At 40.8% G+C, this 27,851-nt stretch overlaps 1 protein-coding gene across 2 annotated transcripts in view; it reads left to right on the forward strand.

Annotated features, from left to right (window-relative positions):
- Window positions 1-12,205, forward strand: part of drd3 (dopamine receptor D3) — a 28,533-nt gene extending 16,328 nt beyond the window's left edge. Inside the window, exons 7-8 of one of the 2 annotated variants that reach the window (XM_069703582.1) lie at window positions 1,411-1,789; window positions 3,590-12,205. In XM_069703582.1, coding sequence (XP_069559683.1) covers window positions 1,411-1,789; window positions 3,590-3,786 — 576 coding nt within the window. In that variant the 3' untranslated portion in view covers window positions 3,787-12,205. The remainder of the gene's footprint in view (window positions 1-1,410; window positions 1,790-3,589) is intronic. The other variant, XM_069703583.1, reaches the window with a different exon arrangement.
- The last annotated feature ends 15,646 nt before the right edge of the window (window positions 12,206-27,851 follow it).

A 27,851-nucleotide genomic window follows, 5' to 3' on the forward strand; every position in this document is an offset into this window, starting at 1 on the left:
AAATTCGTGTTTAAGGACGTGCTGGAAGTACACGCTGAACAATACCTCAAACTTGTTAACGAGTCTTGTTATACCCAAGAGAGAAAAGGCTCATTGGATTTGTTGAATTCACTGCAGGTTTCGAGAGTGAGGGTACAAGAGATACTAAATGAAAAAACTACTAAAATGAAAGATTGTATTCATACACAGATACTGTAGCCACGTTTCCTGATGTGTGCTCAATGCTAATTGTGGTACTGTTATTTAAAAAGCTGGAGTGGGGGCACTTTTAGTCTGTTTGAACAGCACTTCTGACATGAATTGGCTATAACTTCCAATTTTGTGACTCCTATTCACCACTTTGTTGGCTTAGTGGATTACCAATCAACTTCTAATATTTTCCACAGGAGGTTAAGGCAGATGAACTAAAGGCAATATTTCAACAGATATTACACTGCAGGTGAGGTTTGAGAGAATAAAGAAGGCAGTGCGATAAAGTGTAATTACTTAATTCAAACATTAACGCTGCAATAATTTTGATTTCTTTTTTTTTTTTTTTTTTTTTTTTTTTTACATTTCGGAGCATCACGATAAACTGAAAACAAAGCCAACAATAACACATTCAACAGACAGAAAGCAACATTTAAACTAGTGTTTAGACACCTGACAAATTATTATGATCATAGGTATAACGCCGCCGGAGTGCATCGGAACGACACTCTGGCTCTTCAGGGCTTTATTTCCTCACTCGGAGAAAAAAGTGGCAATCATCTCTGAAGAGTATCACGCAAGAGAGCCAATAAAAACAAATGGAATGGTCAAAGTTCTCATATTGACATTTAAGCTGTACCGATTGCTTCACAACATCAACTCGAAGCCTCGTTTTGATCCACTACCGTTTCCCTTGTTAAAGTTACTGCATTATGCATTAATACAAACTTAAGACAGAAATCAAAATGAAATGAAATGAACGCAAATATAAATGATGGCTCAATGTAGGATGAGGATACTGGCATTAACATCGTCTGCCATTTGCTGCTCGGCTGCTAGTGCACCAGGCCGGTGTTACTGAAAGGTGCTGCCTGTTGCGGTTGGAAATGAGGTTGAAGAAGGTGGTGAAAGTGAATAAAAACACTGAGGCTGCAGGCCAGAAAACCAAAACAGTGAGCTGAAAGACACTATGACACTACACAGAGCTGAGGGAAACTGCAATGTTACTATTCTGATGCTGGTTTGTCACAACAACTGACACCGTTCACATTACACATGAATCATTTCATCTAATGTTTATATGAAGATAGAGATTAGTGCAGCTTTACAAATATAACATTGCATTACAATAAAACTATTATATTTAGGCAGCCTTTGCATTGGATATGCGTTTTGATTCATTTCAAGTTGTCAATAACTGCTTATCGTTTGTCCCTTTAGCAGAGCGTAGAACCCTCTGGTCCTTCAAAGCCCAACCTGCTCTCAGGATGCTTGTGGCGCAAACGCCCGAAGACGGGACCGGCTGAGAACTCCATGATGCCCCCAGTGGACACGCAGAACTACTGCAGCATCAGCCACGCTTCCTGCGGCCGCACCGAGCTGGATCTGGAGCGGGAGCGAGGGGAGCAAAACAACGCGGAGGAAAAAAAACAGATCGAGCGTCCTCCTATTGGGATGAGCTGCGAGGTGAAGGACCTGTCCAATGGACGAACACACACGTCACTGCGGCCGATGTCTCACGCCAATGTCAACAATCCACGGTTCAGGAGCATGCACGCGCGGGAGAAAAAGGCCACTCAGATGCTGGCCATTGTGCTCGGTGAGTGGAGACAATCATAAGCCGAAGATATAAACATGTAATACTTACTTATTCCGCTTCAACTCCCTTAACAATTACAACATTACCCCCCCACCCCACCCCACCCCCACCGCCCCCCGACCACCTGCGCACTCACCTGGTCACGATAGTACCAGTGCATTTGCTGCATAATTTGCAGCGCAACAATAAATGAAGCCGGAATGTCAACGGACAAAAGTGTGGCTGGCTTCGGGTTCACAGTGTGTGCGCAGACACACACACACACACACACACACACACACACACACACACACACACACACACACACACACACACACACACACACACACACACACACACACACACACACACACACACACACACCGTAGCTCCCCCACGCTGCAATTATCAGCCAGGTTACATTAAGCCTGGTCCAGTTAGCTCTGGCACAGCATACATCTCACTGACAAAAATCTAATCAGAGGTGGCTGATTACATTACAGTGGTGACGATGAAAACAGTGGTGCACATACAGAGATGATCTCAGTCCCACCTGCTTTTCCGCCAACTGACCACAGCTTCCTCGTGATGCTGTGACCGCAATTATAAGGCGTGAATTTCATGACAATTTTAGCTGTAGTCGTATTTAAACATAAAAAAAAAAAGTTATATCCTGTTGACTGCTGATGAGTAAGAATTTGATATGAATTATGAAGTGCGCTGACTCTTTGATATTCAGCTTTTCTTTCAAGGACAACAAATATTAAGTTTAAAAAGATAACTTGAAAGACATAAGACAGATTTTGAAGACATTATTAGTCTTCAAAAGTTTAACCCATAAGGTTTAAAAAAAAAAAAAAAAAAAAAGTTTTTCTTGGCTGAACTTTCCTCACAGATTTAGTTGCTGTTTGCTACTCAGCTAAAACTAGTTTGGACTTTTTAATGTTTCTATCGGATTTTTTTTTTTCATACAACGACCCCGTACAGGATTTTTAAACATGAACATGGCTTGAAATTGCATTAATCATTGCAATTATAAATTGCAATAACTATCTTATTTAATATTAAATAAGCTAGTTACCTGGTTCGGCTTACACTTGCAGCTTATGTTAGAGCTAACAAACACATTTTAATAAACACACTTATGCCCATGTTTAAATTTTGGAAATGCTAAAAAAAAACAACAACATTGAATCCTCCAAACGCTCGTTAGTCTAAACGCTACTATTGCAGATCACATCGATGTGTCTATTTGGAACGTGGATTTTGTTTTTAATGTTACCTACATCACAGTTAACTGATGACCATATTGATTCCTAATAATTACATCATTAGCTCGTAGTAAAAGTAGTTAGCAGGGCATTATAGCATTTGTAGCTTACATAAATAGCACGAAATATTGTTAAATCTATATTTTACAATTGCTCTTATATTTTGTGTTTTGGAAAGATTAAAACTCTTACTGCAGTCACAGATGTGTTTCAGCTGTGAAGGCACATCTAGTTACTATAAGGCTGTAAAGCAGTGATTAGATAATAACTTTTGAGGGAGGATTTAGCAAACCAGAACTGTGACTATGATTAACATGACGTCTCTTTTTTTTCTCTCCCCTTTTTATTCATATTCTTTACACTTTTCAACTTCCTTACATTTACACTATAAAAACATTTCCCTATATTCATATTTTTCCATCAACTCTCCCTTTTGCTCTACTTACGTTTTTTTTGTTGTTGTTGTCTTTCTTTCTCTCCACTGTCCCACTTACGCCTTCAATTCCCTATCGTCCTTTCTCCGTACCTCTTTGCTATCTGGCTGCTGCAGGGGTGTTTCTCATCTGCTGGCTGCCTTTCTTTGTGACTCACATTCTGAACACCCACTGCAGGACATGCTACGTGCCTCCTGCACTTTACGGTGCTTTCACCTGGCTCGGGTATGTCAACAGCGCCCTTAACCCTATTATCTACACCACCTTCAACATTGAGTTCAGACGGGCCTTCATCAAGCTCCTCAGCTGCTGAGGGAGGCAGCCGTGTCAGGAAATTAAAAAGGAAATAAAGCTGTGCACTCGTGCAAAACAACTCGGGCATGGCACATTGAGCAAGCAGTGTGCACTGGTCACGATCAAAGGAGGCCAACCTGCTTTGTAACCTACAGGAGTTATACACTACCAGCAAGGTGGAGCATGGAAATGGACCGACGCCGTGGTGGGCAATAAACGCAAGCAAAATCGGATTTTTACTTTTCTGACTCCAACAAAGACTCAAACGTTTTTTTTCTCAACAGGGCTGGGATTTCATTTGAACAGTGTTACTCCAAAAAAAAAAAAGACTTATATTTTCACATGCACAGTCTTATAGCAAAAGCTGTGGGATTTCTTGTGGATATGTCTTGTACAGTATGGTTACTGCTCTTTGGCACAGTCCCTCTGTCCAGGTGTTTCAGGTCGATATAAGTTTGAAAGCTCTTAGGAGTTAAGCTGGAGCTTTGAGACTGACACATTGATCGTAGAGCTGCAGGCCACCTCGTCCGCAGGCTCGCTGCCACCGCAATTTGTGGATTAAATGTTGTTACTCATCTGCCCCTTACTTCATCGCCATGGCCATCGGTTATTCACCAGTGCATGCACAAGTCAGATTTCACGACTGTGTACTTGAATTGTGCTGGAAGGATCGTATTGGTCCCTGCCAAAACTCACATCATTTTGAAGATTGTCATATTATATATTGATGCGACGGCTTTGTGCTCTGTATGGATTCATTCAAATTGAAAATGTGAGATTTCGGTGTAATGCACAGTGCAAACATTCACACTGTCTGTTTATTGGCAAACCTCACTGCGATTTAGAGCTGCCTGCTGGCTGTTCTGATAAAGCCAAAAGCTTTGTGATCTTAACAAATCAAGCAGGGTTGTAAACTATGTGGTGGGCAGGTCTGTTATGGACTGCATATTTACTGCATTGTGTTGTAAAGAAAAAAAAAAAAGAGAGAGGTGGAACATCTTCCAGGCTCATGTACACATGTGTACATCTGGACGTCGCTTGTGATAAAAGATTCTACGAGATATTGGCGCATGAAAGTGTTGGTTTTCTGGGAGGATCACAGAGGAGCCAAGCTGAGAGAACATGATACTGTGAGATTTATAAAACAGAAGGAGGATGAATCCGAAGAGAAACACAGAAAACGAAATGGGAGAGAGGTGGGACCGCTGAGCAGGAATGGTTAAGGCCGAAAAAGAAAGAAAAGAACTGAAGATGACGGATCAAAGATGACTATAAGAGGGTAGATGTATTATGGATAGCGGCGGGAGAGAATAAAAGATGGGGGGGGGGGTTGGCTTTTCTCAGCCTAAATCTCAGGCTCTTCTATTTCTCTGAGAGGCATAAACACCTGCTCCCCTGACACTTTGTGCCATTGCGTCGACTCAACCTCGTTCCACTGAAGCTGCTTATGACGATGACGCACCAGGGTTGTAAATGTGTGTGCGCATGCCTTTTATTTATGGATGCACGCTGAGGTGATGTGAATGGAACATCCAGTTTGTGATCATCATGATGCGAACGTCAATAACCCATAGCATCAATTTATGTTTTCCCTATGTAAAGACCTCTGTCCTCATGCTGTTAATATCAAAATCTATTTCAGTATGGGGGAGAAGGATTTGCTTTTATGTTCTTTAATTGAATTTGAATATGAATAATTCAATTAACAATACATTTATAGTGTAGATACTGCAGAGCTGTGCACATGTACCTCTAGATTATTCCCAGTAATTTAGAGACAATAAAAGAAATTTAAAAAAATACAAATTAAATTATTCCTGTAAATAGACTGCAAATAGGCCAAAAATCCCCAAAAGCCTGGAGCCACTAGAGGCTGCAACGTTCATTGCATTCAACAATGTGAAAGGGCTTAAGGGATGAAATGTATTTAGGATATAGCTGTGCATCTTAATAAGCAGAGATACTAAAAACATTTCATTTGCCCTTAAATGCTGCTCGCGGAAAGGTTACAGGGTCATGAAAAACAAACGAGTTTACCCCTTTGGGATCATGTATGTGCTCATCCAATTTCATGGCGCGCTGTTTTTACATTGAAAACCATCTTGTGTGTGTGTTGACCGAGGGCGACACAAGATCATGGATGGGTTTAAGAGTAATTACGGGGAAGATGTTTATCCTGACAGTGTAATTTTCAAGATGAGACAAGAGAATGAGGCAAATCACTGCACTCCAATCAAGAAATTTCATGAAATATTTTGATTAGTAAGTAATCTAAAGTTTTTATCCAGGAAACTCCTGAATATGTAATAAGTAGGAAATTACAGAGCAGTACAATGAAGTTTCCCCGTAAATGTCGAGCTCACAGGTGCGGGGATCAAAGCTCTCACACACAATCACAGAGATTGAGGTTCAGTATGAAGTTGTGACAGTGTTTAAGTCCTTGTTGCTGAACTCCTACTGATTGGTGAGAACGTCTCAAGGAGCTGCACGGTGTTGGGGGATTTGAGGTCTTTTGTATAAATCTCTGTGCGCCCTTAAGCCCTGCTGGTGAAGCCTCATTTAATATAAGGAGACTCCTGTCAGATCTTTCTTTGTAGTCTTCCTATAAGATTAACCCTGAAAATGGCATTAAAGGAGGATGCACGGGTGGCTGAAATAAAATCAATCTGATGAAGTGACAAGTGCTTTTTCTGTGCACTCCAAACAAAAAATCTGTAAAAAAAAAAAAAAAAGCAGCTCTGTGGAATGTACCATGTTAATTAAAAGGAACTTCCTGTATCATTTTTTCCACAAGTGTTTTTAACTGTATTCTATAAATATGCATTGCATTGTGGGTGCAAGAGCCCCTGTTAAATCATAAAAAGTGCAAGAGGCAGGGCAGTCATTGCACGTCGGCCAGTCAGTCAAAGTATCATAGGGATCTCGGAGTTGAGTTGGAGAAACCTTTCTTAAACTTGTGTCCGTGAATGGTACAGAAGATAAACTGTATTTTTTTGCAGAGTTTAACATTTCATATTGAAGGAAATGTTTGTAAACTAAACGGAAAAGGTACTGGTAATTTTGTGCGAGGAAATTATCCAATTTCATTTGGATTTTTTTTTCTCACTGTGGGCAAGATCTGGGTTACACAGAAACGAAAACAAATTTATTGACAAGGAGGAAATGAAAACGAGGGAGTGCTAATCGAGCGAATGAGTCAGTCAAGACGGATATATGACAAAGCTATCTTGCTTTTAAATATAGAGTTTGTGTACAGTTGGGAAAGTCTTGTGTAATTTCGTCAAAAAAAACTCAAAACAAAAACAAGGACAGACCGAACAGCAAAGAAACAAACAATGGAACTCCTCATCTGCCGTTAGTGGGGCGAAAATATCACAAATGACGACGGTGCTCTCAGAGCGGTTATATCTCAGAGTATTCACGGTGGGATATAAAAAAACAAACAAACAAGCAAACTGATTTTAGCTGGATTCACCCTCCACTACTTGCTATTCATCTTTTGAATGTGCCGTCACAGGCATGTACGCCTGGGTGGATACATACGTGGGCTTTGGGGATCATATCATTTGCATGAATCTGATGGGGAGCATGTTTTTGCAAGTACAAACAGGTCTTTGTTTTCTCTCCATCATTCATGTGGTGTGCATGACGGACGGTGTGCAAACGGATGTATGGGAGGTTCACAAGTTAAGGAGCCCATCCATGAGTGAAAGGCAGAGGGAGGATTCAGCTGAACTGCTCAGTATGTTCACTGCCCTGCCAGTTGAGGATGACAGAGGAAGGGAAAGATGAATGCGATGCAGCGTTTGCATGTTTATCAGCTGCTCTCAGAGGGAGAGGGTGCCCGGTTGAGGGATGGCTGCGCGCTCTCCAATTACTCGGGACGTGGTCAGACCCCTGCGTGTTTGATAACTCTCAACTTTTTTTTTAAAAGTTTCTACGGTGCCTTGTGCGTTGTTAGTGAGAAGGTGAAACGCATCGGGCCACAATAAGTTGATGACGGAGTGCCACCGCTCTAGTTCCTGCACAAATAACAAGTCTCTTCCTGCTTCCTCTTGCCGTCTCACTGAATTTAAGAGGCGCTGTGAATTTCTGCGGGTGAACAAACAGATGTGACGGACACCTGCAGCGTTTAGCGGTAGCTCATGATGATGGATAAAGAAGGTGATGACAAATCAGGAGTGGCCTCGAGTCTGTTCCCGTCTTCTTTCACCACAGCCTCCCTCTTTTTTTCATCCCGCCACTGTGTCAAAGCAGAATGATAATTTTCCTCCCCTCTCATTCTCTCGCTGTCATTCACGTGCTCCCTTTACGGTTAATTGGATGCCGTTATGGAGTTAAGGGTCACGTGTGAGAAGGGAATTAATCCAGTACAATGGTGGGAAATGAGTTCTGACCGTTTTTTGTTCTATTCTTAATGATGTGAAGGCAAAAATATGTTCACAGTCTTATTGTAAGAGCTCCTTTGTCATTTGGTGAGTGAACGTTGCTTCCTACAGGGTTAAAGGAGAAGCTTAATTGGCACACGTTCATTTGCTTCCTTGTTGACGGTTACATGAGAATAAAACTCCTATCTGTATGCTAAATATGTTGCTCGCTACAGACAGCAGACAGTTAGCCTGGCTTAGAGTTCATCTAAAATTCAATCAGTTAAAATTTTAGAGTGGTTTGTTTTATGCATAGAAAAAATGTGTTGAAACAAAAATGTGTGCGTGGAGTCGTGACTACTTTGAAGCCAATTAGCAAGCGTAGAACTGGTTGGTAACACTCGTATTTAATTTCTAAATATGAAGCCACAGCCAGCAGCCATATATCTTAGTTTAACATTGAGGACTCTATTTTTAACGATCTCAGCGCACCGTCTAAAGCGCATGGTGAAAGTACGTTCATGCCCAAATTTACTTTTGCCACGGCCCAAAATCTATTCACAAAGTAAAGTTCATGGTTTAAAGAGGAGGGGGGGGGGGCACTTTGTGCCCAATCACAGGTGTTTTGGGTAAAAGATTAAATAAACCAATCGGACCGTCATCTCCCATTCCCTTTAAAAGTCACCTTGATGTATTGCTAACATAACTGCAGATTTACCAGGTATTAAGAAAGAAAGTTCCTCTGCAGAGAAAACAGCGCATTGTGCACCCAACTATTTAGGCTCACTATTAATAATGCGCCCTTAAAATATCAGTAAAACGCTGTAAAATGCTACGCCATTGCCTTAAAACCAAGTTTTTCGTTTGTCACCTTTCAGCTGCCTTAAGATAGCAATACACTGACAATGCTCCTGAGCACACCTCATTTTGGAGGACCAATACACACAAAGGGCGCCCGGATGGGTGCAAGTACATTCGCTATTTGAACAACATGGTCACTGGACGGAGAGAAATGATGAATGCGTCTGAAACTAGAAAAGACACCTGCCTGACGTTGCTTCACGCCAGGAGCAGGATAGAGCCCAAAAACTGGAAATAGAAACATCTCGCCTGCAAGCAAAACAAATACCGGCACCTATATAGATAGATAGATTTAGACTTTATTAATCCCACAGTGGGGAAATGTAGTCGTCACAGCAGCATAGAAACACAAAAAAGGTGCACACAATATGAAAACATTTACAAATACGCATACATAAAATAAGATAAGATTTTAGAAAATACAGCACATGAATTAACCACTCCTGTGTTTAACCCATCCACAAACCTGCAATTACACATTTTACGCTCAAAGCAGACTAATCGCACAACAACACAGTTTTGACCTTTCAGAGCAGAAGAATGCAGAAGAATTACACACACACACACACACACTGTAAAATGTGCGCGTGTGCAAACCATGGCAACAGGTTAATACCACAATGTGGAAAAAGAGAGATGGAAAAACATCAACCAATTACTGAGGATCAAAGCAGTTGATTTAATGAATCCCACTCGCATGAAAAACACACACATAAGCTCGTATACATCAAGGGACAACTATATATATATAAATATATATACACTCGCAGTAAGGTGGATGGGTTCAAGACGTGAGGGTTTCATTCAGATGAATTATCATTCATTCAGACTCTGAAAAAAATATACTTTGCTGAGGGGAAAAAAAAAACCCAAAACTTATCAAAACTGGATTTTCTTACGCATGATTATGGAAGTTTTTCCACTATGCTTTACCCTGCCAACATATTAACTTCTTTAAAGCTCATTTGAGAAGAGAAAGTGTTGAGGGTGAAAAGTGTTTCACCAGATTTATTAACTTAAAATGATACAGAAAAATAGAAGAGAACAACTGAAAATAAAGGACCAGTGGCTTATTTCAACATATTTAGTCATTTTCTCCGACAAATGTAACATTTAAGCACAGCACCCAAGTCCATATATAGTCAAATAACTGCTGTCTCCCTGCACTTACCACGGCACCTAAGCCTTGGGGAAAGCCCTTCAAAGGACATGATTTCAGTGTTGTCAGAGGTCGAGACCGTCCTGATTAACATGGCTTATGGAAGCTCATTCCTGTCACGAAAAGCAAAAAAAAAAAAAAAAAAAAAACAACGCTAATAAAAAAGACGATGAAAATGATGAGATTCCAAATCATGAAATAGTGAGTCAGAATTTAGTTACTAAGACAAAATTACAAAATACTTGCTTGTCATGTATTAAATAGCCAACCGGTATCAACTGAGCTACAGCTACCATTTTTTTTGTAGGCATATGTTGTAAATTTTAGATGTAGCAGTGATGTAGTGCGGGATGTGTGTGTCTTTAACCCTACTTTGTTTCAGGGTCATTCCACGTTGATTAGCCACTTCATTCACCATAGTTTGAGTGTTAAAACCAAACGTGGCTGGACTTAGTGGGGTTTTCTTTTTATCTTCACCGGCATTCTGAGATCTTGCTGATAGCATGCAAATTTGTGCATGCTCCTGCACAGTTGTTGCCTTCACGTTCTTTTGCAAATCAACCTTTGAAAAGTGTGGCTGTGCCTCACATTTACTTCATGTCATCCCCAGCCCTACAGTGTTTATCTCACTCTTGTGATAAGGAAGCACCAAGAGGAGCAATTGTAGGCCTCAATAGGACAACATTGTTCATGGGTTTCGTGACCAACATTCATAAGTAGCACTGAGGATATGAGGTAACTGTTAAGTGTGATTAGACTTAATTAGTTCTGGGTGGTTAATGACGCATGAAAGCATCGGTGAATACGATTGGGGAAAGGGGACGTTTAAAAAGGACTTTTCAAAGTGAACTACTTCAGTAAGACACTTTTAAGGTGAAGATGCCCAGAATCTGCAAATGCTTGCTGCCTTTGAGAATTAACATCACAATGCAGCCGTGTGATTATTATCTCTGAGCCAGGTCTCAACCAGGGAGCTACTTTTGGAGTTAATGAGCAGAGGGGAAGTGGAAGCCAAAGATAGAGGCAGGACAACCCAGCCATACTTATCAGGATTCATTTGAAGAACAATCTGCTCTCCCACTTTACTGGTAAGGAGGTCAATGAAGGGACTAGCCCTCAATGCGGAGCCTCCTGTATTTCCCAGGAGAAATAGAGGAAATTATGGCAATGAAATGATTATTTTACCCAAAATCGGAAGAATGTACTTTATCTTGAATTTAAACTAAGTTGCAGATAAGCTCTGCCCCTTAAACAGAGGCACACATTCAATAATGTATCAGGAGTTGGCATGCATAAGTAATGCATTCTATGCACGGTCACACCTTTGTCACACTGGACCCTCAGCACCTGGGCTCCCACCATTCTGTCAATCTGTTGACCAATTACAGCGAGACCCCCGTACCACCTTGGCAGAAATGACGGGCACTGACTTGCTGTGTGGGGACTTTAGGAGAAAAATGTGCATTCACGTGTGTGAGGGTGTTTGGGTGTGCTCGCATGTGGGTTTGGATATTGTATTCCTAAAGAGGTCCAAAGTACACGCAGCCTCAAATGTCGCATAATTGCGTCACGTTTAGACCAAAGCTGCCACAATGACTCACTAATTACACACTTAGTTCTCGTGCTCATTTTAAGCGAGCTGCTGATGCTTTGATGAATGACACTTCACCAGAGCCGGGAAGAGTGACCAAAAGTCATTCCCTTTTTCTCGTTCGTGCTTATTAAGAAATCTTCCCACACTTCCAGAGTCTGTGTTTACTTCCAATTTTTTTTTTTATCACACCCTCACAAGCACCTGAACGCAACCGGTTACTTTAATCAACGCGCAGACACACACTCTATCTCCCAGCTTCATGGTTCGACCCCTCTGCTATCTACTCTGCTTGTTCTCGGTTTCAATTTTCCCATCCTCCTTCTTTACTGTCTCCGCCGGGTGAGACACTCTCTACGTTCGACTCCGTCGTGGAGCTACAGAGTCTGAGAGTCATACAAAAGACCACATACAAATTGAATTTCTTCCTCACGTCACTCCACCCCGTCCTCATGAGTCGCGCTTCAACTGTGCGCTTTGTTCACATCGGTCAGGCTTTCGTGTATTGATTATTTGGTGGTGATGTACAGGTGGTCGTTTGTGCGAGGCCATATTGACCGATGTGTAGCTGCGTGCTTCTCCTGTGGTTTACGTGTGGTTGGACAGCAATTGGTTTTGAATGAAAGTAGTGCCACATTTACGAACTTTATATAAGTCTGCAGGAGGTTGCTGGGGCGGGTGGGAGGGGGAGGGGGTGTACGAAGCACAAAGCAGATATCACGGCCCAAGGTTTGCATCCAGACTTCTGTCTGTGGTTTAGTTTACTGTGGTCAAGATTAGGAAAAACGTTCTCATGGTTTTGATTAAATGTAAATAAACATGTCTTGAACTACAAGGTATTCTTGAACCACTTTTTCTAAACCAAACTATAATCTTCACCTAATCTTAACTGAGGGCTGTAGTCCCTAATCAGAAGCAAAAAAAAAGTTAGAAATGCTCTGGTCCCGACAATCAATACTGTACTGGAAGATGAGATATTTATGGCAGAAAACAAAAGTAATTTTTAGTGAAAATCTTACAGATAAATTCATTATAAACATATAAACAGTCAGTATAAACATATTTGCAACTTGCCTAAAATAATAGAAATTTCCTTGTGTTGTCATATGTCGATAGAACGTATAAATCAGTCTCCTTCAAAATGTATTTGCTGTTGCCAATCAGTTCAACAAGGTTGAATCTTCTCTAAAGGCCAATTCACGCTTTTCGCATCTGCATCTCCGCAATGGTCCCCATGACAGAAATTGTATCATCTGCCCAAGTCTGTGTGAAGCCAAACATTCTTGACAGCGGTGACCGCATGCACTGCAAATGCAATAACTGTGCATGCAGCAGAAAAACAACATTTATAGTTATTTATAATTCATCATTAAAAAAAATTTTTTTTAAAGACACCATCACTTTCATGAAGGAAAGCCACCATTTCCACTCTTGTGAAGCAATACTATGCATCATGTGCAGCCATTAGAGTAAGGCTGTTTTAATTCAAGTAGTTGCTGCTGGAGGTGCCTTGCTTTGTACATGCTTTTCATCAATGGCACCCCACACACAGGGGAAAGTTTCAAATTCCAAAGAAGTCCTGTGCTATTTCCACCCTCCGTGCTTTGGAAAAGAAGCTAACAAAATCCAGCTGATGTCTATGTAGCAGACCAACGCGTACGTACCCTCAAAATGTCGATCGATAGAACCGCTTATGTGTCCCTCATCGATCAGTACTCCCGGACATGAGAAACCATGAATTGGTCTTAACTCTGACAAGAAAGCAAATGGTGTGTTTCCCCTAAAGCGTAAAACTAACTTGTACTCCTTCGTTTTGTTTTTCCTATCAACTCCTTAAACTTTGTGTCCTTTTTTTTCTCTGTTGCCTCTTGTTATTCCAATTGGTTTGTTTTTTTTATCTATCGCACATTCCCTTTCTTCCATGTTCTGCTTCCCCTCACCACCGTAATCCACTTTCGCTCTCCCAGCTACAGGCCCCTGCTGCCTGTTAGTCCTGTGAAACTTGTTAATTAAATCTGCAGATTGAAAGACCCCGGGGGAACAACGTTTAATCGATGAGCACAAATAGATGACTTTCATTCCACACAATTCCTCCCATTACACTTGCCCAATCCTTGGCCCAGTTGAGAGAACTGTGTGTGTGTGTGTGTGTGTGTGTGTGTGTGTGTGTGTGTGTGTGTGTGTGTGTGTGTGTGTGTGTGTGTGTGTGTGTGTGTGTGTGTGTGTGTGTGTGTGTGTGTGTGTGTGTGTGTGCACTTGTACAATACAAAGACATCTAAACAGAGCAAGAGCAATCTCAGTCAATCACTAAATGCTATAACAATCAGGAGTGACCAGAAGTCACAGTCACGCAATGTAAATGGTTTTCCTGCAGCACGTCGCCTCTAATTTGATAGCTTTGTGCTTACATTTTTTTTTTTTTTTTTTTTTTTTTTTTTTTTAAACCTTTTGCTTTCTCCCATCTCCCTTGGGCTCTGTTCACCCTGGCTCTCCTCCCCCTCCTTTTCTACTGTTGATACGTCAGCTAAGCCAGGAGGAGCGCGTCACGGCTGTAGACTTAACGAGCGCCCGATGTGTCGCACAGGAGGTTTCTTCTAACCAGCAGCTGCCATCTCATTCTGAAAGCCAAACTTAAGTCACTAGCAATTCACAAGAAGCAGAACAGAGGTCACGGGTAAATCGAGTTAAACTCGCGGCCCGACCGTGTACAAAGGAATGCACATACTCGCGCATTAGGCGTGCTTGCGAACCACGCGGCCTCGCGTACCGAGTGCACCGAGTAGTGAGACAGAGGGCCGCCTGGCCTTTCTTCAGCTGTGGGCAGCATCCCGTTCCGTCCAGCTGTTCTTTTGCGCCTGCAGCTAACTCCGTGTCTGACCTCCACATCTCCAGCAACAACAGAACGACCCAGCTGGCTCACAACATCAGCAGCGCCCACAACATCACCCAGAATGCAAAGTCACCGAGAAAACATGGGCATGAATCACCACAGACACAACAATCCCTCTCGAAAATAGCCACAACAGTCCCAAAGCACCTGGAAAGATGTCGTCGGTGACCGGTAGTGAGTTTTGTTCTTTTATTAGGTTAAACCTCGGCTGCCGATTCACAAAACTATGCAACGCGGGTGATTGTTTTATTCTTGGATTTAGTCGAGTCAGCCTCGCCAAATAAATACGGATTCATTTTAAGCTTTAAATGTTTCCGTGGTGACAATCAGTGTCATTTGCTACCAAAATAAGAGGACAAACATGGCTGAATTTGTGGTGCTGTAAAAGTGGCCCGGAGTGTGACGTGAAGTGGGAAACAGGAAAATAAAGATCGACTTATTCCCATAAAATCTACTTCCGACTGTTAAATACTTATAGAAAGCACGAGTTTTCCTTTTCGATGCTTCGAATTAACGGCGCTGAGTAAAATGAGATCAGTTGGCATTGTTTTTATTTATTTATTTACCTTGGGAGGAATTTAGACAGCAAATTAGTCCTACTGTACGTCTGTTTATCTTTCAGTTTTAAGGGGCGCCGTGTCTTTTTGTTTACTTGCTTGAGCTCTTATTTCGGCCTTCTGTTGTTCTTTTTTAAATTCCTTTGCATGTATATTAACAATGAAACTTTTATGTAATAAAACTAAGACCCTGCAACTCACACTTGCAGGAGGGCTTTGACCAAAATGGTAACGTCATCGTGCTAACATGCTCGCAGTGGCAAAGCTATCGTTAATTTAGGGCGTTAACGTGCTAACATTGTCTAATAATCACTGATTGAAATGTCATTAGCTTCATTGGTCGTCAAAAACAAAAGTATTGGACACATTTTTATTATGAATGTGTGCACAAAATTTCCTGGCAGTTTCTATTATTGTCGTTGAGGCATTTTAAATAAGAGCCACAGATGTCAGGAGGAAAAAAAAATTAAAAAAATCAAAGGATCACCAACGTCACCGGGATTCTTCTGGGCGACATAAATGTCGGAGACCAATTTAATGATCCTCCATCTCATATTTTGATGAGATATTTCTGTCTGGACTCACCGTCAAATCAACACTGACAACATTAGAGCCATGCTGCTAAAGCGGTTTAAAAATACTCTGTAATGATGTAAATTATTCAAAATCTACAGAAAATGCAAACCCCTGCAAAGAAGACACAGATGTTAAGCATGACGAGCCTCATTTCAAGACTCTACACCGGCTTTGATTAGATCTTGATATCTTGATTGTTTAAGCAAATATTACTTCACCATGTCAGTATGTCCAATTTGTTGTTTTTGATTGAAAATATAGCAAATATTCACTTGGATTAAAAAATAAAAAAAAAAAAATGCAAATTCAGACTCCCTTGTGTGCTTGTACTGAGGAGAAAGATGCTGCGACAACAACACAGGGTAAGGCCACTAGTATCCAAGAGGCATGTGGCCGCAGGGACCAACAGGCTGAAATAATAATATTCTGCTCCCGTTTCAGCTCTTGCACTTTAAGCTCCTATTGAGACCATTTTTTTTGTTTGTTTTTGTAATAACATGTGTTTTTGGTTCTTTTTTTGCAGTTAAAAAAATAATGAAATAGTTTTCTTAAGCTATCGGCTTTTAAAATTGAAATCTGATTTTATTTCCCAAGCACATTCATATATGTGGACCTAAGTATTCACAACTGTTGCTGTGATCGCGCTCTGTATATGTTGCCTGTGCGAAGCATCACGGACATAACTACTATGTCAAATTCAGGTCAAAACCTTTCAACACACTACATTTTATTCAGCGATCCTGAAAAAGCAGAAGGTAACCAATTTAACAAACGGTAATGAATATTTCCTGAATCACCGGCTCCGACGCATTCATACTGCAAATGATATAGTGTCAGTAACATCAGTAGTGCAATGAGACATGAAGCAGGTGAAATACTGCTGATTGGACTTGGGTATACTGCAGCCCATCTTATGCATTTCAAATGACTTTGCTTGTATGGATAAATGTACTAGAAAAACAGATGGAACTGTCACAGTCTACATTTTGTACACTTCCATCTGCCCTGATCGCAGCGCCACAGTCATTTCATTTCTCAGGTGAATGTCCCAAGTGAGGGTCGAGTCGTGCTTTTAAGTGTCACAATATCAGATTTTCACTACTCAATTATCAAGAATGGCCAAAAGAATTCACAAATATTGTAACATTATATGGTTAGTTAAAATAATTATGATTATGCCATCAAGGAGGGGTCATGTTTTAAGTGTATTGATGATATGTGGTGGTTTTGCTCCAATTGCTGGTAATTCGCAAACTCTTACACTAAAATCCGTTAATTACAACATGCGCTACTATCTTCAAGGCGAAGGTATAGCATGTCTAGGATAAGAACAACAAGAGGCATTATACCTTATATTTTTCATGCAGCATTAAGCTGCTTCACAAGCTCTGATCACTGGCTGGAATTGGCATTTTCTTGCACTTCACACTTTATGTCCTTCATCGATTTTCCAAATGATGCTTTGCATGATGTTTTTTTTAATGTTGTTTTCTCATGCTTTATGTCTTATGCTGTTATGTTTTCTGTCAGATTATGTGTTGTCGAGCGGTTGTTGTTGTTGTTGTTGTTGTTGATGCCCTTGTGCAAATAAAATTCCACTCAGAACAATCAAAGGTTTGCATTCATTCATTCATTTATGACTCTATAAGTCTTGTCTCAACATTTCTAGTGTACAGTGAAATATTATACGTCAAGTCCAAATATGCTGGCCTAGGAAGACTCTTCCGCTGTTGACAGAATGTATAAAGCTCGTTATAGCAATACATCCCACCTTTTCACCTCGTGCACTTACAGTTTTGTCATAGCCTATTTTATTTATCTTTCCCTCTTTTTTTTTTTTTTAAAGTTAGTGGTTCTTAGTTGTACAGTGCAAGGCTGTGAGCACAAGGGGGCGATAGTGCCAGGAGTTTCGGAGTGTAAAGCAGATAAGTACTGGGAATTTGTCGTATGAGTTAAATTAACACAAGATCAATTCTTCATTGCTTTAATACCGGTATATCACGGCACCCCTACATGCTTTAGATTTGTGGCGTGAAGCGGTGGATAATGGCCGAGATTTGTGTCCGTACGCAGCCATCTGACAGCCTCTTCATCACCAACATCAAAACACCGGACTAATGCCAGAGTTTGGATGAGTTTGGATGAGTGTTTGGGCTCCATCATTCACACTCACTCCCTTCAGCCTTGAGCAATGAGGCTCACAGCTTGCCGTAAACTAAGGAGACGACATCCGACAGAGGTCCAATGGGCTGAATACATCGTGTCCACAACTGAGCCACCACGACATCTATCTTATGATTCAATCAAGACACAAAGAAATTGCCTTCTATTTCTATCACAGAGGCAGCATCCATCACACAGCATGTTCCCAAGCCAAAAACCCAGAACATCTTAAGCAATGCCCTAAAAATCACTTACTTTTCTTTTAGATATTTGACTTTATAAATATTGTTATTTATGCTGATAATATTTTTTTTTTTTTTCAATTGAAGGGGGGAGGGGTTCCTATATTTTCCTGAAATCCAAGTTGGAAATGTGCATTTACAAGCATCATTTGTGTGATCACAAGCCATGGCAGCCAATCATAGCACAAAAACTGACTTTCCAGCAGAGAAAGCTTGTGTCAAGACGTTAATCTTTTGAAATCCAACATGAAAGCACGGTTTTAGGTTGCAATGCAGATTTCATAGGCTTCTTTCCACTTTTTATCCGACTACGCTGCGACATAAAAGATTGGATTGAATTTGCTGGTAAGTTCATTCTGAAGCCAGAGGATAAAAATGTAAGTGGGGTGGGTGTAAGTATTTATTTCATTTAACAAACCCTCAAGAGAAATCTTTCTCCACACATCAGGACTTTGATATTGTTAGTTCCCCGCTGGCAGCTGTTTGTTACCAACACACACGGTCTGATTCAATCAGTGTGTGTTTAGATTGTTCATACATGAACTATGTGGCCAGATGTCTTCGGAGATTTAGGTGGGAATAAGTGCGGCACCAATCATGTCATGATATCCATTACAATTTAAAAGTGACAGACACTGTCGGGTAAGAGTTCTTCATGTTGGTCTGATATTTCCCTCAGTTATGAGCATGCAAGCAACAAGCATAAACTGTTAGATGTTTCTGCATCTGCCAAATAACAAAATATGACCCAATGTGGGGTACTTCTATGTTTTTTTAATTGTGTCCAGGGGGGGGGGATTTTTCAAAGAAAAACTGCTTGAAAACACCGCCGTCTGTGTTGAGTGTAGCCCATGCAGAGTAACAGAAATGTGACGTGACACAGCGAATCTGCTATTGAAGTGCTTTCAAATTCAGATGAACTCGTAATTCTCTGATAACGGCTATCTCTATTCAAAAAGGTAAGAAGAAAGAAAACCTAATGTTCAAGAGCAGGAAGGAACGGATTCAAATTAATTTTTGATACTGGTTTGCCTGCTCCCTCAAAGGCTGCTATCAGCTATTATTTCTCTATCATCCCCTCATTCCCACAAGTCCGTATTTCTTTTCATACACCCAGCTAGCCCTGCCAAATGGAGCAACTAAATGCAGAGTTTTCAGAGACAGAAAACACCACTATAGCGTAGCTTAAAGTTGACACCATTGAGAAATAATGGCACACACATGCCATAAAGTGGGACCTGCAATTTTTGCCATTCTTTTCTTCATCAGTACAAAGAACCCCTCTGAGAACACGATCAGTATTTAATCAAGGCTCTGCTTGTAAGCCTGTTAAGATGTTGAGTCACGCTCTTAAAAGTAAAACTCATCGCAATCAAATCCTATAGATTTCAGGCTGATTGTCATGATGTCTCTGATAATGTTTGGCCTCCTGCCAGAGGTGACAAACGTGAGATTGACCGAACATGAAAAAAAGTTTAAAGTGCTGCTGTTTGTTCTCACTTTTGTATAAATAATGAATTTGAGAGCAACAATAAAGAGTGTGAAAAGTACAAAGTAGTGTGCAGTACTGTGCAAAACAATTTTAGACACTAAAAAGTCAGATGCTTTAACAAAATGATGCCATGGACAGTTTTTGTTTATCACTTAACTTAACACAAAGTGCAATATATAGAAAGATATTTATCAAATCAAAATTAGATTTGAGCACCTTTTCCTTTCAAATCAGCACTGGTTCTCCTGCGCAGTGCGAGTTGTTCCAAACATCTTTAAGAATGGGTATTCTCTTGATTTAATCTGCTTTATTGTCATCTGCCACTCTCGAATGATTGTAGGGGTGTGATCGTTATCAGAGGACGAGTGAGAATCTAAAGACCTAAAATGCGTAAAACTTTTGCACAGGACTGTGTGTGAACAACCCGTTTGCAGTGGAAATCTATGCGAGTGCTTTGATTGATGACAGGGTGATCACATAACCCCCTCCCCCCCTTCATTAAAGCTTCCTCCTTCAAACAAGCTGTAAACAACAGAGGCACTCGCATGTTGAATGTGCATTACAAATTAACCCCCAATCATCCCTTTTTGTCGATGAGGGTTTTTAAACCTATGGAGAAATACTGTCGGGATACTTTAAGGTGTTCACATTTCAAGTACAGTCAATCAATTCAGGCTAACTCGCAGCTTTGTAAAGAGGGAAATGTTCTGTGAGCACCACAAAGTCACAGAGAAAATTCAAGCATCAATGTTTTTACCTTCAAAAACACTGCTTTCTTTCAAGCATTGCTCCCTCCTTTCATTTCTGGAAACAGCCCAGACCTGAAATTATGCTGAATGAGGTGTTCCTTCCCCATTCTCCCGTACTAACCGATGGCGCTCATCAGTAAAGGTCAAGTCCTACGTGGCCTTTTCATCCGTCCAATGTCCTACCAAACTGAACACAGCTGACCTTTCCTTCAACTGGTTGTGACCTCTAGGGCACCAGAGCAGTAAAAATGAAAAGCGTGCTTTAGTGAAACAGAAACTCCAGCAACACAAGCTCGTCCAACCTTCTGCAACATTTCACATCATTTGAATTGACCAACTAAACATTACGAGCAGATTTTTCAAATTGCTGCCATCCAGAAAAAAACAGCAGCGTACAGAAGGTTTGAGCAGCGCTGTTGTGAGAAATCATCCCTGGATAGTAACGACTGTAAAAATCACACATTGATCATAACTTCAGGAACTGAATCACTGTGCAGACGCATCATCACTCCCACCATTTTAGGGTGCCAAAAATGAAAAATGCTTGTTGCCCTTCTGTCCTGTTGTTCTGCTACCGATCAGTGTGACAAATACATGCCATGAAAAACCATTTTTATACTGTCCAAAAATTAAATCCATTCTTCTTACTGAGGATTCCCTTTTTGCTGACTCAGAGGCTGATAAGAACAAACACTTCTGCCCATGTGAAAAAGGTCTGTATAAATTACATGGAGTGAAATATACATGTGGTTCTGAATATTTTATTTCAACACATGATCATGGCCCTTAAAAAAATGGGTTGTATAGGCAAAATTTGCCTATGAAAGGAATATGATCATTGTAAGAAAACAAATTACAATTTACACACACACAACAGCGGCTGGGCACTGGCTCATAGGAAAGCCAGATTTACACAATAAACTTTGATAAAACAGAAACTACAGACACTGTTACTTATTCACAAAGCAGGCAATGATCTAATAGTGTATACTCAAAGTACACATAACATTCATACAACAGCAGCTCTGCACCGACTGTTGTGAAAGCCAGATTTACCAAATACACAGTTAATATTCATAAGCAAAGCAGCAACATCAGATCATCAAACTAACTACAGTGCATAGAGGCCTACAGTACAGTAGCATCCCATGTATATAATACTTTATGATATTGGTTGTATTTATATGCAGTTAACACTTAAGAGACCCACCATGGAACAATTCCTGTCTTTTTTTTTTAAAGGTGACAAGCGCAATGATCTTCAGGGGGAGGTATAGAGGTGGTAAACAAGATCTAAAAGGTGAAAACTGAAAAATCAATTTGAAAAGCAGCTCAGCTCTGTGTGTGAAGTTATTTAGACCCCTTCCCGACAAGACTGCAGTAACATGAGCTGCTGAGAGCTCCACAGTGGTAAAGCCAGCTGTCTTTAGATTTTCGTTGTGCCTATATTAGTGTAGTTTTGGTAAAGACGGACTGAGAGCGGGGCAAATGTCCTGAAAAATACATATACAGCCATGGTAGCGTAATCATAATAGAGTCCAGATAAGGTTTTGGATAAGGGCCAGATAGAGTCCAGATGGAGTCCAGATAAAGTTTTGGATAGGGTCCGGATAGGGTCTCCTCTAACATCAACAGACCTAGTACATTTTTATGAACTTCCATAAAAGAAATTCCCCAATAGGTTATTTCCTCGCCAAGGCATTTGCTTGCTATTATCTTCTTCTGAGTGATTCCACTTTGTGTCATTTTACTGCCCCTGTTTTTTTTGTGGTTTTTTTTCTTATATATTCTAATGTCCCTGCTGGAATGAATAAAGTACTATCTTCCTATCTATAAATATCTTTCATAACCTTTACCTAACGTATTCATTACAGCGCATGCATTTATTTACAGTACTTTAATGTATCTGTCAGGACCTTCCCTTCACTCCTAGGCATTACCGCGTATTTACGCTACTTTCCATTTATATTCACCGCTCAGTGGCTTCGCCTCCCTCAGAGGCCGTGTTTACGCTACCGCGAGTGGACACGTATCTTTCTCTTCAACTCGCTTTCAGACGGCCGGCACCGGAACTTCACTACTGCAGGCGGCAACGAAATCCGCCGAGGCTTAAGCACCGTGCCAGCAGACTTTAAAACTGAGCTGCTACAAACAACCTTTGAAAGACAGTAACGCCAGTTGACGGCGAACACACCGACGCAGGTCTCTGAGGGTGAACTGTCTTCAAATGTACAGTTTCTGCGTCGTCGACCAGAGACAAACTCACCCTGCCTTGTTGGCCTACTTGTGTATCCCGTCATCCTGTGGCCCGCTGCTGTCAGGTGTTGATTAAAATCCGCCACGCTTTGCTCTTCTTCACGGTTTTATATAGAAATCCAAAAGTCGTGGGTTTTTTTGTGTCACCCCTTTTTCTTCAGCTGTTGGCCTTTTGTGGTTTGTGTTCACCTCACGGCCTTTGAACCCTGACTGTTTGACCTTAAATGTCATTTCCTACCCAGTTGAAAGCTGAAACATTACTAACCTACTCTCTTGACATCTGAATGTCATTTAAATAGGAAAGCAATTACCAAAAATGAAATAAAACTTTTCTTGTATTTTTTATAATTTGTAGTTGTGAACATGCTGGAACTTTACAATCTACTTCCCCTCTTCTTTGTTCGGGGTATATCTGATGGTATGGTGGCTATCTAAGCATGTTAGCATAAAAGTAAATAATAACAAAAAAATTTTTTTTTTAAAACAGATAAGTAAAGTAATAAAACCCTAAGAGCAAATAACACAACTAAAATTTAAAGCAAATAAATAAACTAAAGCAAGGACAGCTGGAAGGGAAATTTAAAATGTTAATTGCCCCAAAGATAAAAATGAGGTAAACTTAACTTTTATCCTATTTGTTAGCTCTTTTTTTTTAATGTTTTAATCACTGTTTTTAATTGTCCTTTTCTTTTGCCTTATGTTTTGATGCTTTTAATGGTTTTAAGTGAAGCACGTTGAATTGCCTTGTTGTTGAAATGTGCAAATACAAATACACTTGCCTTGACTTAAAATTGTTCTGCATGTTATTACAGTTTGCAGGTACATAGGGAGTAAAACTGGAAGCTCAGTAGAAGCAGCCACACCTTCAACATAATCCAATAAAGCGAGCGTGTTTAATAAGTGCCCACATCAAAAGACAGTAACGAAATTATGTAAGAGGGTTAAAAAAATTTAAAAAAAAACTCTGTAGAAACCTTATTAGCAGCAGTGTTTGTATGTTTGCATCAATACCCACACTTCCTGTTCTGAAGTACAAGTGGTTTCAAGATAAAAAAAAAAATTAAAAAAAATGTAAAGTTACAGATGAGTTCTTCACTTTCACAAAAAGATAACTATTCGGTCTTTCCTGGCTTTGCATCACATCCCATTAAAAGTTCCACAAGACACCGGGGCAGAAGGTCAGGAGGCATGTTAACCAATAAGTCTGGAGTAATAATGTGTTATGACCTTCTCTCTATATTTCAACGCAGTACTTTAACCTACACTTATACACTACGATACGCAGAGTCGCAGCCCCGATGTAATATTCACCGGGAGCACACGGCGGTGGGAGACGGGGGAAAAGGTCCCCCGCTGATTTAGAACATTGTCAGATGATGATTTATGTGTATAAATGAATCCTGAAATACATCAGGGAGCTAATAAGGCTCCTGTTTAGTGAGCAATCATTTATAGGCGGCGGAGAGGTGAGAACTACGGCGGCTCCTCGCTGGTGGTCAAGGGTTACCATGGGGACAGAGGAGCGGGTCAGGATCCGCGGCGGGAGTCGTCTCCGTCTCAGTTCTTGGTGTCCTGATTGTTTTTGATTGGGGAAAATAAAGGGGACCCTGTAAAGTGGGCCGCCACTGAGCTGTTATATTGTTCCTGTGTGAGCCTGGTGAGTTTCTATATATATATATTTTTTAAATTTTTTTATTGTCAACTAATCTCTAGAAAAGACACACAAAAAAAAACACTGATTCTAACTTAAGTGTTAACTGTGTGTCCAAACTCTGATGTGGCCTGTGCCATAGTGCCCCATTGTTGTCCATTAATTGTTACAAAACCCGTCATTTAGCCATGCTGTTGCCCTGGGTCACATGTTTCTTTGTTCCAAAAAAAAAAGTGCAGCACCTTGTTTCGAAATAGATCCACACATTAATAACACTCATCACTTTTTCCTGTTCACTGCATCTCCAACTCATCACAATCTTTTGAATTTGAAACTAAAGAAGGTTTGAGATTCCAGTCAGTACAGGTATGAATATAAGTCTGATGCAGGAGCTGTTGGATGTGTTTGATTCATAGAGCTGTACTTTTATGAGTATTCAGAAAAGGAAACACAGACCTGCTGAGAGACCGAGGCTGAGGGCAGCGACCCAACACTAATGTCTATCGACTGATAGAGAGGCACGTTATTAGTCTGTGGAGCTGCCTCTATATGAACTATAGGGCACGTATTTTTTTTTGTAAATAGTGCCACCCACTGCACCATAGATGTGTTTTAATAGAGAGTTTAATGGAGTTCTGTGGTACAGATGAAAGAGGACGAGCAGACAATTACCGCATTGTTGTTTTTGGCCTTAATATTCAGAACCTAAAAAAAAAAAATCATCAGCCTTTTTTTTTTTTTTTTTTTTTTGTAGGAGGGAGCTGGAGCCATGCGAATTATAAGATAACAGGCTCCCGGGCAGACACACGTACAAGACCCCCACCCCTCACCCCCACCCACCTCTCCTTGCATAACAAAAAGACACCCATACTGAAACAGACGTCTTTTTGCGACTCCTTGTGGCAGTGTTGAGTCTCTTTGGAGTCATTTTGTGTTTCTTTGCAAGGTGTTTTGTGTGTCCTTGTAGGTCATTTTGCATCCCTTTGCGGTTGTTTGATTTACTTTTCCAACAACTACTTTCTTTCAAACAGAGGCCCCTTGAGGATTCAGGTGGCCCCCCTGCACCCCGTGCCCGGTAGGCCTGTTCAAAAAAAAAAAAAATCCATCCATGGCAAGGACACCTTGTCAAATCGACGAGTCAAGCTTCCAACACATTGCGGACACTTTCCTCTCAAAGTGACAAAATAGCGGCTCTGTCTCCGCTCTGGGAGGACTCTGGACAGTCGGCGGTGACAACACAATCGCTCAGAGATAAACCCCTTCACCGGCCATCATCTCCTCCGCGATAACACCCGCTGCACCTCACACCCGCTGGCTTTATGAGACTCCCGTCATGAAGCCCCGTCGTTTTGGGAGAGCAGCTGAGCTCATTCTTTTGTCGACGCTGTCCTATCATGGCAGCAGATAACAATCCGGCTTGCCATGTGAAGTACGAGACAAATGCGAGGCTCGTCTCCCGCTGCCGACTTGTCCAGGGGAGCGGAGCGAAAGAAAGAGACTTGTAGTGATCCGGGCTGAATAGCACTCTCCATCTGTATAATTGGTCGAAATGAGCTGCGAGGGCCTCCTGCTGGCTGCGTCATTCAGATGTCTTTTACATGGAAATTGCAGCCAACGTAACTGCGACACAGGATGAGCATGAGCGTAACCATCAGCCGCGGTCGACTGTACTTCACAGAAATGTTAAACTCCTCTGTGGGGAAGAAAAAAACTAAAAAAAAACTTTTACACAGTATCAGAAAAAGGCAAATAAGCAGCGTTTAATGCCATTGTGGACTCATTATCTCAGCTGTGCTTCAAGTTGATCAAACAATTAAAGCATTTTATGTAATTTAATACCAACAGTAAATGTTTAAACAGTTTATTAAGCTATTTTGTCTGACAGCTTACTTACTTGTTACTTTTCTGAATACAACTTTTCATACCCTCCCAGTAAAATGGAAACAATGTAACTCCAAATTTGATGGTTTTGAATCAATATTTCTGATAAACTGAAGGATTAAGTTTCCCTCTATCAGTTCAAAAACATTCTCCCTCTCCTTTCTCCGAATAAACCATTTTGAAGCTTGTTGACTTTTGCGCGCTGAAATGATGCTGAGTTTGCGCTCCGCTGAAGTGGTTTAAATAATCGACATTTTGATATGAAATGTAACAAACAGTTATCGCCCGACTCTACGAAGCATTCCTTGTCTCTCCGCTCAATGTTTTGATATCTCTCACCAAAATTATTTCCAGCTCCCAACAACAAAGAAAGCTGGTGAACGTGGTGCAGCATTTAGCAGCTAAAGAGCCAGCTAGATTTAAGATATAAGAGCTGGTGGAAACCAAAACCTGAGCTGGAAGAGCGCGTATACTGTACTCGACCATTTGCAAGACTGCCTCAAATATGACTGCAAACGTTGCTCCCTCAATGTGTAAATATGAAACGCCATATATTTCGCTGCATGACACCCGTATCGTGTACATTCTGGATAAAGGACTCAAGCCTCGTGTAGATCTGTGAATGTAAACGGTTTGTCCTGCATGCTCTAAATTCACTTATTGTTCACCCTTTTTTTTCCCACCCTTACTTTCCCACGTAACACGCTCGAGGAATAAACTCTGAGCTGTTGATTTAAACTTTTTTTTATTTTTTTTTATAAAGCTTATTTATATCAAATTTCATTGTGCTGCATCTCATCATTATTGCAACCGCTTCTGTTCCACTCTGCCGTCCTGTGTTGAAGGTCACAAGCTTTATAAATATATGTCAAAAATGAATAATTGGCTGGAGTCGAGATTCATTGAAAACAAATTCCCTCCGCAGTCAACAGGAGCGGCTTCAATTGGGCCTAATTATTGCAATAACTAGAGGAAATCTTGTTTTTTAACCAGTGCGTATTTACCAAGGGTGCTTTTTTTATTGGGAATGCTCTTTTATAACTCTTTGTTAGATACACATTCAAACAAAGAAACTGATGTTTTTTTTCATCTGCTGACCACCTCCACTAAAATAAAATATCTTTCGCAGCGAAAGGAGGGCTATAGCCATTTACTTCCTTTTCTATTTTTACCAACTAATCTGTTGGATTGACTTTACAACCTTCTCCGCAATATTCCCTCACTACTGCCATCGCATTAAATCTTAAAATAAACAGTCTAGAGGTCATTGCTTGTTTTAGCTCTTATCCATTTTCCCCGCATGGCATTCATAAAGTTCTTTTCATCTTTCCAACCCATTTCATGCCTTTATTCCAAGCGCATTTATGCACAGCGCTCACCAATCCATGAAAGCAAATCCTCCAACATACTTCTTTATCGTGATCAATGTGGTCAAGGTAACCTGCAATGTTTAAAAAAAATAAAAATAATAATCCTCATTGCTGTTCCATAAATCTGTCACACTCTGCTTTCTCTCAGTCTGTCCCCCACAGACATCTGCACAGGCTTGGCAGTCAATTATATCCCCTCACCTTGAAAAAGCATCCCTCCATCACTGCATGGGAGGCAGCACAGACCCATATCTTTCTCTGATCTTCATCCTTTCTAAG

The sequence above is a fragment of the Brachyistius frenatus genome, unplaced genomic scaffold (genome assembly GCF_029030835.1).
Source record: "Brachyistius frenatus isolate BFR_SWC_R1_liver_20210118 unplaced genomic scaffold, ASM2903083v1 Contig_47, whole genome shotgun sequence".
Taxonomy (NCBI): domain Eukaryota; kingdom Metazoa; phylum Chordata; class Actinopteri; family Embiotocidae; genus Brachyistius; species Brachyistius frenatus.